The sequence below is a fragment of the Dicentrarchus labrax genome, unplaced genomic scaffold (assembly GCF_905237075.1).
Source record: "Dicentrarchus labrax unplaced genomic scaffold, dlabrax2021, whole genome shotgun sequence".
NCBI classification, from domain to species: Eukaryota; Metazoa; Chordata; class Actinopteri; family Moronidae; genus Dicentrarchus; species Dicentrarchus labrax.
The window spans coordinates 1,660,513-1,674,372 of record NW_026136705.1 but is presented as its reverse complement, the minus strand read 5'-3'; the positions used below and the strand labels follow the sequence as shown (position 1 = coordinate 1,674,372).

Below are 13,860 nucleotides of genomic sequence, written 5' to 3'. Positions count from 1 at the left end.
GCAGCATGTTGCTAGAGCTACATTTAATAATATATATACAGTATGTTGCATAATATATATTAAATACCAATTATTAGTGCAGTGGTTCTACTCTGAGACCCCTCTTGATTTCGGGGCTGTTTACCCCATTTATCTGTAATGGTGAGTTCCCTCAAACGCGAACCAAATTTTCAAGGGTGAAAAGAAACCCCAAATAAATATATTTTGCTGTGATTTAAATGCAATAAATGGATAAAAAGAATGCAAAAATAACTACATTATGATGCCGAACCCACAACACTGCAAAAAAACCCAAAATACGTGCAAATTATTTGCTCCGAATTTTTAGCCCTGGGCGCAAATGGGGCGCATTTTGCTGTTCTGCTCAGTTTGCATTGTCCTGCACGAATGCTTGTCTATATGTGTCTTTGGCTATTCAGGTTTTGTGGGAGCACACCATTAGGCTGAGCCCAGACACCCCATGGAGGAAACTCATTTCAGCTGCTTGTATCCAAATCTCATGACCATAGGTGACAGACAAACAGTCCGATACTACTACTACATACTCCATTCTACCCTCACTCGTGAACAAGACCAAGACCTCACGATACTTGAACTCCTTCAGTCGGGGCAGCGACTCACTCCCAAACCGCAGGGAGTGATCCACCTTTTTCCGGCAGAGAATCATGGCCTCAGACATGGAGCTACTGATTCTCATCCCAAATGCTTAACATTCGACTGCAAACCGCTGCTGGATGCACATCTGATAAAGCCAACATCATCTGTAAAGAGCAGAGAAACGGTCCATATCAGACACACCTTCCCTTGGCTGCCTCTTGAGATCTTATCCATGAAAATCATAGAATCTGTCCCGGTACCCTGTATTCTAAATCCATAAAAACAGATGAAGACTGTAGTGACGGGGTAAAGAGCTGGTCCAGCCCTCCTGGATATTGGGTTCAATAAGCATGCAAAGCTTTCTTTCCAGCACCCTGGCAAAAGCTTTCCCTGGTGGCAGAGCAGTGAGATACCCTGATAACTGGAGCACACCCTCCTGTCTGCCATTCTGCAATCCCAGGCCTCCAGGTGACATTGAATAGGCAGGTCAACCGAGACATCCCAACAATGTCCAGAGCCTTCAGCATCTCAGGGCGAATCTCATCCACACCTTGCGCCTTGCCACTGAGGAGCAATCCTAACTACTTCAGAGAACTGGCAGAGGTTTCTGTGGTAGCTGTTAGACTTCTGATTGTATTTAACCAGTTTTAGGCTCAAAGAGGGAAAAAAAATATTATTATAATACAAACAGCATACCAAAAAAGAAAAAGGAATGTACATCTGTCTAGCTGTACCAATCATTTCATGACCCCTCAGATTTATGTCGTGATCCTTAAACTCCTGAACTGTATATAAAGTAGTTAAAACAAACTCCACCTCGACAAGCTACAACAGTGAAATGTTACTTATGTTTCAGGGGCATTTTCCTTCGTGATTATGGTTTCTTTAATGCTGCCAACAGTGTCTATTACATCACAGTCGTACCCATAATCACAGTTAAGAATTTCTACTCGGGTATTAGTGATATAATGCATGATCCCAACTGTGACAAACATTCAATCCAACATAACCACGGATGGCATGTGGTCAGGAGTTTGCTGGGCGGCTGAAAGAATGTTTAACTGATGAGACAAAAAACAAAACCTAATCTTTATTAACCCTTTCATACGAGGATTTCTCTGTTTTTTGACCCATGGGCCTCGTCTGTGGAGTGCTGGCTACCTATATCTATACATATACCTATAAAGATGCTATGTACTAACAAATATAAACTGACCTTACGAACATGGTTTGTTCACTAAAATAAAGCTGCAGTAGAAGTAACCCCCACCACCCCCACCCCCACCACCATACGATGACAGAGGAAACAAGACAGATTTCCTTCTAAGAAACTGTCAAGCACACGATTTAACCTCTATGACTTCTATTTCTGTCTTTAGTTATATTAAGAAAAGATATAAATAGCCTGATTTTGTGTATCTGCAATGCTATGACGCTATCCATGGTGCTGACACTCCCTCCTCCTCACCTAAAGTTCATTTTTATGTTGCTGTGATTCAGCAATTTTGCAAAGTGTGTAGCAGTGTTTTTTTTCTTTTTTGAAGTGCTGTATGTTTGTCAAAAGTTGAATCTATTTCAAGCTTTTATTGTGAAATCCAAGTGAAACCATTGGGATGGTAGGTGGCAAACAACTGCAAATGAATACGTCTTAAATATGAATGTTAGATTATTAAAACAAAAATAGAAGCATAATGGCAAACGTGAGCCATTCATACACCCAATGACCTTTTGAACTTTATAAATACATCCATAAATGCAGAGTTTATTCCAGGCTGAACGGTTCCTATACCTTCCTCCTGCATAATCTGTGAGTGTTGTTTGGAAAAACAGTATCGTCTGTGTATGAATGTGATTGATTGTACCTTAAGGCTGTTTTGCTGGAGGATTTACATACATTACATACAGTCTTTTCTTTACAGTAATCCATGTGTCACTGGCAAGTTTGTCGAGGTGAAACATGCTCCATGTATGTACATGAATTATGTGCATGTTTGATTCAAGTTGAGTGTTTCTTGCATGTAGTTTTATCATTTTTAAAGTTTCTGAATTTTTGTTTTGTTTCTGAGTTTGTATTTATTTATCTATTTTTGTCTGCTTCTTATGAATGTAGGCTACTTAGACTTCACTTAGAGCTCATCATAGACTAAGGAAGTTAGTCTGTTTCTATCTATCTACTGTTTTTTATTCTCCAAACTGTACACTGATGCCCCAACAGCAAGGATGCACTCACTGGTTTTCCCTGCCACAATAAAAGACACAAAAACTGATGCTATTTCAAGCCTTTTAACCCCTTAGTTACTGTATGTGTTCCTATTTACCTAATGCTTCTAAATATGAGAACAATAATCTTTCTAAGCAGATATGGCAACAGGGGTTTAAGTCATCTCCAGATACTGAGCCATAAAAAGTCACAAATAAGCATTTATGAGAATCTAAAGAGTTGATTGACTCACCCCATGGTTAACCTTTCTATCATGTCAGCAGAAAATGTGTGCGTGTGTGTGTGTTCATCAGAGAGCTATGAGTCTCTGATGGCCATTTCTGCACAAATCTAAACTTCTAATATTTAAAAAAGCGAAAAGAAATGTGTTTTCTTTCTTTAAAAGAAATTTTCCTCTTTCCTCCTCTCTTTCTGGCCAGCTGCCATGTGTTTCTCCTCCGCTAGGCGGCAGCATTGAGCCGTTGTCAGAGAACAAGTGTGAGACGCTGAAAGAAGAGAAGGAGAGAGAGAGAGAGAGAGAGAGAGAGAGAGAGAGAGAGAGAGAGGGGAGATAGATAGATAGATAGATAGATAGATAGATAGATAGATAGAGAGAGAGAGAGAGAGAGAGAGAGAGAGAGAGAGAGGGAGAGAGACCTCCAGTTCTTTAGTGGAAAAATCCCAAATGGGCAAAAATTCCTCTGAGAATTGTTCTTTATTCTACTCTGATGGAGGGAATAAAGGAGGAAAAGTCAGCAAAAGGGATGAAGAGGAAGGAGAAAGGGAAATGGGCATGCTGTATGCATGAAAAAGGGGCACAAATATGTAGATTAAAGCAAAGAAAAGGAGGGAAGAACAACAGCAGCAGGGACTAAATAATGAAAGAGAGAGACACAGAAGAAGAAGAGAAAGGGAGGAAGAGAGGATGAGATTAAAGGTGGATAGCAGAATGAGTAAAAAGAAGACAAACTAAGAAAGAAATTGACCAAACAATCATGAAACAAACTGCAGAAACTTAGACTCGCCACTATCTGAATGACCTTTGGCAGGTGTGTGTGTGTGTGTGTGTGTGTGTGTGTGTGTGTGTGCTGCAGCTGGGGTCAGGGTCTCCTCTCTGCCTCTCTGTTATAGAACGGCTGGTAATATTCCTGATCACACTCAGAGGACCTAATTGAAGCCAGTCATTTTCTTTGGAATGGAGGTGGCGCAGCAGCTTGCCGAGAACAGCCCCCGACTTCCCTCCACGCCTGCATCTGATTGATCTGATTGTTTTCTAAAGACTTAGGAAGGAGAGGCTGTGGCGAGGACAGGGACACGTGGTCGGGGGACGGGGAGTCAGAGTCGAACCCGTGACCTTTCCGGTGAAATGGATGCTTGAGTCAGTCGGTTCAGGTCATGGGAGTTTAAGTGATGCAGAGTGATGGGATGATGTGAACCCGCTGATTTTATACTTCTGAAGAAAGAGAATTGCTTGTATAAACAGGTTGTTAGAGATTTCATCTTAGACTATTTAGCCTAAAGAATGTTGGAAAAATCAGGAAAAAATAAAAGTTAAAGAATAAGAAAGAAAGAAAGAAAGAAAGAAAGTAAGAAAGAAAGAAAGAAAGAAACTTAATGAGCAGGACTCTCCTCTGTCTTATTGTTGAAGTGCCCATGAGCAGGACCCCTACACTGCTCCAATGTGTGTGAGAGTAAAAGATGAAGAGAATAAGGTGATAATCCATAAATTAAATGACTGATGAAGAGTTATGAATCACTGTTACATCGTGAGACCAACATTTCCACTCATTCAGACAGATTTGAACCATTTGGCACAGATTCATTTTGGAGCCAAATGATGTCGGTTTCGGTCCGTGGTCCGGGCATCGTGTCCCATGATGCACCGGGAACATGGACGGGAGAGAACCCGAAGATACTGAACTGAAGGAGCAGATTAGAAACTACCAATACGCACCGAACTCCGTGCGTAAAAGCGCGTCTGAGATCCACGGCACATTTGGAGTGAACCCGGATCATTTTACAGCAGTAACTCTCTTTCAAACTAACCACAATTCAATTTGTTATTGATTTGGAGTCTAATGCCTCGACTAGTCGGTAAAAATGAGGTTACATCAATCCTGATGTGTGCGCAGCGCCGTTATAGTCTGCAGGTGATTAGTTCAAGAGTGCGCACGTCCTGCACGGAGACAGAAGTCATAAAAGTTACTGCGAGCCCTGTTTCTCTCTCTCCCTCCCTCCCTCCCTCCCTCTCTTTCTCTCTCACTGGCGCTCAGCCAGCTCCAGCACGCTCCAAGCCTCCTCTCCTCTTGCGCCGCTTGCCGCTCACTTTACACCACCCCTCCTTCTGAGAGGAGAGAGGAGGAAGAGGAGGGGAGGGGAAAGGGAGGAGGAGGGAGGTGTGTGTGTGTGTGTGTGTGTGTGTGTGGGGGGGGTCCTCCAGGAGCTGAAAGAGGTGGGGCAGAGGGGAGGGATGGAGGGAAGAAGGGGAGAGCAGGAGGAGGGGGAGGGATGGAGGGAGGAAGGGGAGAGCAGGAGGAGGAGGGAAGGGGAGGGGAGTCTCTCTCCCCCTCTCTAGCCGACGCTGGAGTGAGGTGGGGTGGGGTTGGAGGGGGGCGACGGGAGCCCTTGGCCGCCTATTCGCCTTCCAGTTGCCTCTGCACTATATAAACACTCATTGGTGCCTCTGGCTTGACGCACACACACTCTTTACGCACGCACGCACGCACGCACCCACACACACACACACACACACACACACACACACTGAGGGTGACTTGTATAGGCAGCCAGAAGAGAGAGAGAGAGAGAGAGAGAGAGAGAGAGAGAGAGGAGCGCTCAGAAACAGAAAGGTACACAGAGAAGAGAGTGGACGACAGAAAGTAAGAGAAGGAGAAGGAGGACGGTGGCTCTTGAGCATCTCCTGCGCACCTATTCATCCCTGCACGCTCACGGATCTTAAAAGTCTACACTTTATCTTCCTCGTGTTTGCTTCAGAGAGAGATTAAAAACTTTTTTAAAGAGGCTTTTTTGAAAAAACTAAAACAAAACACTTTTTTTTTGGAGTTGAGAGCAGAGAGAGAGAAAGAGAGAGAGAGACGCGATTCCTGGAAGAGCTTTCGTTCATTTTTCCCCCCAAACCAAGTCTTTCCATCCCTCGAGAAGTTTTAAAAAGTAAAGCCCTTGTTAGTTCCAGGGCTCGGCTTCACTTTTTCCACGTGTCCCACGGTGTCCCAGCTTTTGACATAAACGTGTCACCTTGAGATTTTTGCTTGCCTTCAAGTTTCAGATAAAAAAAACAACAACTTCATTTTAAGTCACTGACCCACAAACGAGACCAAAAATGAGATTTCAAACATCAGGACAGTCCCCAGCCTTGTGTGATTGTTGTGCTAAATGCTTAAATCATTAAAACAAAGTGAGTTTTAATGGTTTTATTTTTCCACTTTACACGCTGAGGAGTGATACTGAAGATACGGGGAGCGCAGCTCACCTGTAGCATCTCCTCCGCTCAGGCGACACTTTGATTTGCACTTTTTACGCACAGAAACGCCACTTTGTGACTATCTATAGATAGAGATTCAATCTATCTGAAAGAAAAGATCGCACTCCACAAAGTTCATTCATTCTGAAAGCACACTTCCAGACGACTCAGGAGTGCGTAAAAGAGCGCTGCGCTTTTACGCAAAAAAACTTTCCAACTTTTAGATCATCCAGATCCGGATCCAGATCTACCCGTTTTTGTCTCGAATATAAACTTTAAAGAAACTTCAGCGCAACTTTCAGCAGCTTTTCTGAAAGTCGTCCGGAGCTCCAGAGAGACCGCCGGGCTCTCCATCACCATGCTGTTCGACAGTTTCGACCTCGTCTCGGCTCTGGCCACCCTGGCCGCCTGCCTGGTGTCCATGGCCCTGCTCCTCGCCGTCTCCCAGCAGCTGTGGCAGCTTAGATGGACGGCCACGCGGGATAAAAACTGCAAGCTTCCCATGCCCAAAGGATCCATGGGCTTCCCTTTCATCGGCGAGACCTGCCACTGGCTTCTGCAGGTAAGCGCGCCCTCGGGGCGGGGAGGGGGGCTTGGTGGAGCGCGACACGGTATCTGGGTCAGTGCGGGTCCCGGTGTCTGTGCCGGGGACTTCATCCGTTTATGGTGGAATCAGTTTTATCTGTTTCTTTGTTTGATTCTTTCAGAATTTCGAGACTTTTTTTTTGGGGGGGGGGGGGCATTTTGAGTTCATTCATCACTTTTACACTGTTTCACTGGTTTACTGCGCGCTCGTTGAACGGATCTCTGTCAGCAAGTTACTGATGAGTCCGTCTGCAGTGGGACATTAAGATCATCTTTATATACAGCAGAGCCGTTAACCACCAATACTGCTCATTTTCACATATTTTGCCACAAGCGTTTTAGCGTCCTGTCGGTGATGCTCTCAAACATCCACCAGTTCAAGCAACCAGAACAACTCAGATTTGTGCTTTTTCCACCATTATTCACAACTTTTATCAGTTTGTTCCAACATCCTACGATGCGCAGTGTCAAATCTACTCCCAAAGTCTCATCTCAGCCCGACAAATGTGCGTCTTTAGGTTTAATTTAAGCTGGTTCATTCTCATCCGGAGCGCATGTGATGCACACAGAGCGACTCCAGTCCGCGCGCAGCCGCCGGCAGCCACACACACACACACACACACACACACACACACACACAGGCGCGCACGACCATCAAAGACTTTCACCTCACTTTTGATTAGTTTATAGCCCTGCAATCTGTCTCCCACTCCACTGTGGCTCCACCAGGCGATCAGATCAGTGGCTTTTTTTTATTATCTCAGACGGGAGCGTGTCGGGTCAGCCAGCCGCGGCGCGACTCTCCCTGCGCGGAGGGGTCGAGCCGCAGTCAGGCTGATAGGCTATCCATCATATCTGATACTGCGGCGGGTAGCGACGGCGGGTGTCTCCCTGCAGAAGTCAAACACAGAATCGAAATGAAAGTTTTGCTGTTTCCGTGAGATTTCAAATTAAAGTTCAATGTTTAAACTGCAGAAATGAGAAGAATGTGAGAGAGGGAGTGAGGAAGGGGGGAGAGAAGTTGTGGGAGTTAAAGTGTGAAGGGTGAAGGTGAGGGTAAAGTGCACACCTCGGACTCTCTCTCTCTCTCTCTCTCTCTCTCTCTCTCTCTCTCTCTCTCTCCAGACAGCCCCGCTCCCTGCGGGCTCATCTCGGCTGCGTCCAAAAAAAGTTCCCAGCATGCTGCATGTTTCAGGAATCATCCAGCGACCGAGATTCCTCCTCTTACAAGCTGACAGACAGAAACAGGACAGTCCTGAGACATGCACGTGTTGAGCGCAACTTTTTCCCAGCTGTCAGTTGAGGGATAATCGATCTTTTATTGGTGCGATGCTTCACTCCTCTACCCGTTCCGCTCACTAACCTGAGGGACTGATCTTCTAATTAACATATTGAGTCCCGATCAATCGGGATATGTCCCACAATCCTTTGTGTGCAGGAGGAATGTGTCTGAATCTGTGCTTAACCTTCTACGTTTAGACAGAAAGAGAGAGAGAGAGAGAGAGATGTGGACAAAAGAGGGTGAGAGAGGGATTTTTATCAGCTGAGAGAAGGAAGCTCGCAGTTCGACCCCACCGGGCTGCACGCGAGTGCCGCTACTAAGCAGCGGTTGTCAGCGTGAACCGATGGCTCCCCGGAGCACGCCGACAGAAAGGGTGGGGGGGTGGAGAGGGAGAGGGAGAGAGAGAGAGAGGGGGGGGCAGAGAAAGAGAAAAACCTCCAAAAGAAAAGCAAAAGGGGGGAGGGAAAAAATGCGAAGCTCGACTAGCGGAGGCACGTTGGCCGTGTGCGGGGCTTGAACTCGCGGTGCTCCTCTCCGTTACATCTGACACTGAGCGAGACGCGTTCCCGGAATGCAACCGGGGACCGCGGCCAAGTTTATGGTGGGGGGGTTGGGAGGGGGGGTGAGGCATGTCAGTCAGATAGAGGAATGAAAGGCTGAGTGTGCCTATGCTTATGAGGACCAAATGTCCCCACAAGCAGAGCACAATGTGGCAGAATCCGCAGAGTGAGGAGAGTTCTGGTCTTTCACTGGACCGGGGTCTTGACCAAATCTGGAAGTGAAGGTTGAGAAGTCAGTGTGGTCAATGAAATGCCTCATGAACGCTGTTAAACTGTGTGCATGAGAGAGAGAGAGAGAGAGAGAGAGAGAGAGAGAGAGAGGCTGGGCTGCAGTCTAATAATCATCTGCTCTGTGGGGGAGGGAGACAGACAGAGATGGAGATCTGATGGGACCTTCTTGCCCAGATGCTGTTTTATGTCTCAGCTACTAGTCTGCTGCTTGATTGCTCGTGGAGAAGACATGTCACACGTGCCCAGAGACGAGTCCTCTCCCTGCAAAACCCGGGGGTGGGGCAGATGTTGTGTCCAAAATGTTAAGAAGTTCCTCAGAAGTCCCCCAAATGCAACTGCAAGTCTTGCAAACATTGTTTCTGAGACAAGATCTTCTTTAGGAAAGTTAAAAGTTTGTTCCAGGCGCAGAGATCCAGTAAGAGGAGACAAACCTGTCTTCGGCAAATAAAAGGTGAAATCCTTAAAAAAAAAAATGACAGCACTAGCTATTTGTTCAAAGTACTTGAGTAGCAAAGCAGAGGGTTCTTTTTTTTTAAATCACAGCTGGATTCTTAAACTAGAAAACTCTTAAGTTGATGTATTTTTAGTTGCTTGAACCTAAAAAAGAACTGTTGTTGCGTCACTCACAACCTATTCTGTCATTGTGGTTTGAGTGTTGATGGAATTGTTCAGGTTAATAGCATCTCTTGGTTTGTTTGTTCGGTATTCGTTACTTAAACCTGGGATAACAGATCTTTTTGGCCACATTGGGGCAGCAGAAACACGCGAACATACATCGACATATCACCTTTTTAAACTGTCAGCAAGCATTTGGAGCTTTTACTATTCACTCTCTTTTAGCTCTACTTTTGGTCTCCACCACCTCCTGAAGGAAATATCTGGTTCTTTAGCTGCTAAATGTCCACCAGCTAGTCTCTAACTGTGTGTGTCTGCTGTTCGGTGCTGAGTACGAAGTGAACTGCGAGTTTTTAGAGATTTTTTGATTAAAATGACACCATGAGAACCGTGAGAGTGAACCGAAACAGTACGGTTGTTACAATACTATCAGCATTAACATCTGTAAAGCAGAGGAGAGCTGCAGATTCAGGTTATAATTCTCTTTAGCTTCAACACTACGATTGACCTCTTTTATGTTGTTTGCACAATTATTTCTGTTGTTATAAAAATCTGCTTTAAGGAAAATATCGTAGTCTGAGCAAACTGCCAGAAAAACTTTTTTCTTTCATCTCGAATGTGTTCAGGTTTCAGAATTTAACTCACAATCTCTGTTGTTCTGTTAGTTTCCTCTTTTCCCTTAACGCCTCTTCCAGGTTTCTTCCATTAACACTCTTTCTGTTTTAATGTGAGTGTACAGTGTAGTTGTAACTCCACACACACACACACACACACACACACACACACACACACACACACACACACACACACACACACACACACACAGCAGCAGCAGCACATTTTTGTGATGGATCCATTTTAAAGCGATCTGCAGTTAGGAATAGTTTTATGGTCACTCTGCCAAAGACCTGTCTGCTCTCATTAGGAGCTGGAGCTTTCTGAAGGGACGGTGCCAAGCAGGAGCGTTAGTACCGAGCGACACACACACACACACACACACACACACACACACACACACACACACACACACACACACGCAATGAAACACCACCTACATGGTGTAGATTCATGTATATCGAGATAAACATGCATTAGTTATTTACTTTTATTTCCTGCTGGATGAAAGCTGGTGGCACTATTTATACTATGAATTTCTTTATTTATTTGTGATATAACATTCATTTTTCTTGTATTTTCCTGTATTTACAAATTGCACGCTCAAGATTTGCTTGATTTGAAAAATGAAACACCCCATTTTGAAACTTTAGGAAGTTAAAAGCCAATGTCAGAGTGAAAGACAGCAGTGGTTTCTAAACACCAACATGCATTTTATGTCAAATACACAATTCTCATGATCTATATGAGTGTCAACCTTTGAAAATGAAAGCAGTTACCTGCTGCTGCCACTTGGGGTCACCAAAGTGCAAAGTTCCCAGACGTGGTTTTTGAATTAATTGATGGTTTGGATGTGAAATTAAAAGCAATCTTCTGGATTATTGGTATTAGTACAGGGTTACTAATACAGTGTTCTAAGATTTCTGGGTAATGAAGTTCTTCAGACCTCCAAAAAACACACGTATGCGCACCGGGATCTGCCGCAGCGCGAGTTTCCTCGTTTGATGGAATCGATATCGACACACACAGACTCACACGTCCACAGATGCTGTTCCCAGTCAACGAGGGGAAACCTATCTGGATAGGGCTTCTCCTGGGTTGGTCCTGATACCACACACACGCACGCACACACACACACACACACACGCACACACACACACACATACATAAATGCACACAAATACACACACATGCGGTGCAGACAGGCTGGACTGAATCTGGGTCAGACCAGAGGAAATGAACACATGGCACAGAGACTCAGACTGTACTTGGTGTTTGTGTGTGTTGTGTGATTTAAGTTTGTGAATGAGCCTGAGCCAGAGAGAGCCCAACACACACGCACACACGCGCGCACACACACAAATACACAGTACATTTCAATGCTGAAGGTGCAAAGTTTTTTATCAGTGATTGTTTCCTCATTTCATAATTCGTCCAATTTGGCCTTCAGCAGTTCGGACAAACGTTAGCAGCAGCTCACATACATCACACACATATGCATATCTACTGTACACACACACACACACACGCACACGCACACACTAATGCGTTGACCTTCTGTCTGCCAGGCTGTCTTCTTGTCTCTGTCTGTTTTGCAGTGATGAAGTGTAAATGACGGTGGGCAGAGTAATAACAGTCCTGCAGACCAAACACTCTCTCATCTCACACAGCGATGACAGCTCTCTCTCTCTCTCTCTCCCTCTCCCTCTCCCTCTCTCTTCCTCTTCTTCTACACCTGTCCTGCTGTCTCTGGTTCTTTCTGGTAGCACTTTTACCAACCAAATTCCTCAACATTTAACCAGCAGCAGAGCCCCTTTTAAGGGCGAATTCGTCCTTTAATCTTCCTCTGTCCCCTGAGACACACTCATGGTGCCTTAAAGTGCAGTCGTCTTTATAAGAACAGTCTTTTCGAACAACCATCTAATGTGGTTTTCATAACTTTGTTAGTGGAGAGTGTCTTGAGTTTTGGCGTATACATTAACTTCATAATTAAATATGACTTTAGTTACTTAGCTAGTTTTTTTGTTTTTTTTAATGCATGTAAATGCGGTATTTAAAAGTTAAAAGAACAAAATCATTCATGATTTTTCAAAAAAGTAGAAATACAGCGTCTATCAGTTTCTTAGCAACAGGACTTAAACCATTTAAGTACACAATTTTGTGTATTTGGCTTTCCATGTACAAAATACGTCGTCACAAGTTGCATTTGAGGGCAGCTTTGATTCCAACCAATGGTTTGATGTTTTAGCATTTACTCCACAGTCAAAGCGAGCTCATTGACCACAACATAAAAACACTTACGGTGCTTTAACAAAACCAAAGATTTTAAAGATAAACTGTGAAAATACCCAGAATCATACAGTTAGTTTCTGTCCTAACGTCCATTGTTAATCCTGGATCAAGAGCCGATTTAACCTTTTCAAAAATCCTAATGTTTGATTTAATGGCCTCAGCTTGAAACGCCCTCATGAGAATTTTGCTGGCGAAAGACTTGAATCCTAAAAACCCCTTTTTATTGCGACCTGCTCTATTTTCTCTCTCTCACACACACACACACACAATCTTAAAATAACAAACACTCATCATGACCTAACTATCATTGTCAAATACTTACATTGTGCGGTGTGTTTCCCAGTGCATCACTTCTGGTTTAAGGCACATATGGGACCTTTGTTTTTAGGTGCATTGTGCCTTTAACCGGCTCAGACAGAGCGGGGATTGTAAGGCCTGGTGGCTTCATCTATAGTAAGGTTCCATTACTGCGGTCCAGAACGCTGTGTGCTGCATAGCTGCGGTTACACAGTCCTGAGACACACACACACACACACACACACACACACGATATATGGAAATACTATGAGTGTATGAGCACATAAAGAGTATGTAACATGCACACACACACTAACTTAGGACACGTGCATAGAAGTGTGTGAGCCCAGATAGATCGCATTACAATACCAAATGATTAACTCTTTCTTTCTTTCTTTCTTTCTTTTTAAGAGTGGCAGGGAGCGGGCAAATGTGTGTGTGTGCGAGTGTGTGTTTGTTGGGTGTGAGATACATAGTTCATTGAGCGGGCACAAAGGGCAGCCCTTCGTGTGTGTGTGTGTGTGTGGCGTAGCAGTGTTAACATTCAAGGCAGGACCCTTGAACCTCCGAGGACTCCTCTTCTCACACCCCGTTAACCTTCTTTCTAAGCTTCTCTCCATCTTTTCACTTCGTTTTTGTCCAATTTTTGTGTCATTTTATTTAATTTATTGATCGAGAATCAAGTGCTAGGCATGTTTCTGTTAGTTTTGTTCGTAAAAGTCGAAGTATTTCAGCGTTTTAAGTCGCGTTTTGTGTTATTGTTTATCATTCCTCGCTTTCTTTTCTTTCCTCTCACTTTCTAACGTCACACTAATTTTCTTCTTTATTCTTCTGTCTCTCTATTTTAAATGATTGTTTTTTACTTTTCTTCTCGCTCCCATCGTCTCCCGTTTCGCGTCTCTGCTTTACGCATCTTTTTTTCTCATTTCCCCGTCTCCTATCTTTTCTCCACCGTCTCCTTTATCCCTATTACAGCCGCCCCTTCACCTCTTTCCATGTTTTTATCTTCCTCCACTCAGAAGCGATGTGTATATCCACTTTTATTGCTTGCACTGTAGCTTTATCACAAAAGGTTTCAGCGACACCACAAATAGGCCCACATAAA

General features: G+C 44.2%; 1 protein-coding gene across 1 annotated transcript in view; it reads left to right on the top strand.

Annotated features, from left to right (window-relative positions):
• Positions 1-5,516: 5,516 nt before the first annotated feature.
• Positions 5,517-13,860, top strand: part of LOC127363532 (cytochrome P450 26B1) — a 36,478-nt gene continuing 28,134 nt past the window's right edge. Inside the window, exon 1 of the mRNA XM_051400077.1 lies at positions 5,517-6,840. Within this exon, the coding sequence (XP_051256037.1) occupies positions 6,637-6,840 (204 nt within the window). The 5' untranslated portion in view covers positions 5,517-6,636. The remainder of the gene's footprint in view (positions 6,841-13,860) is intronic.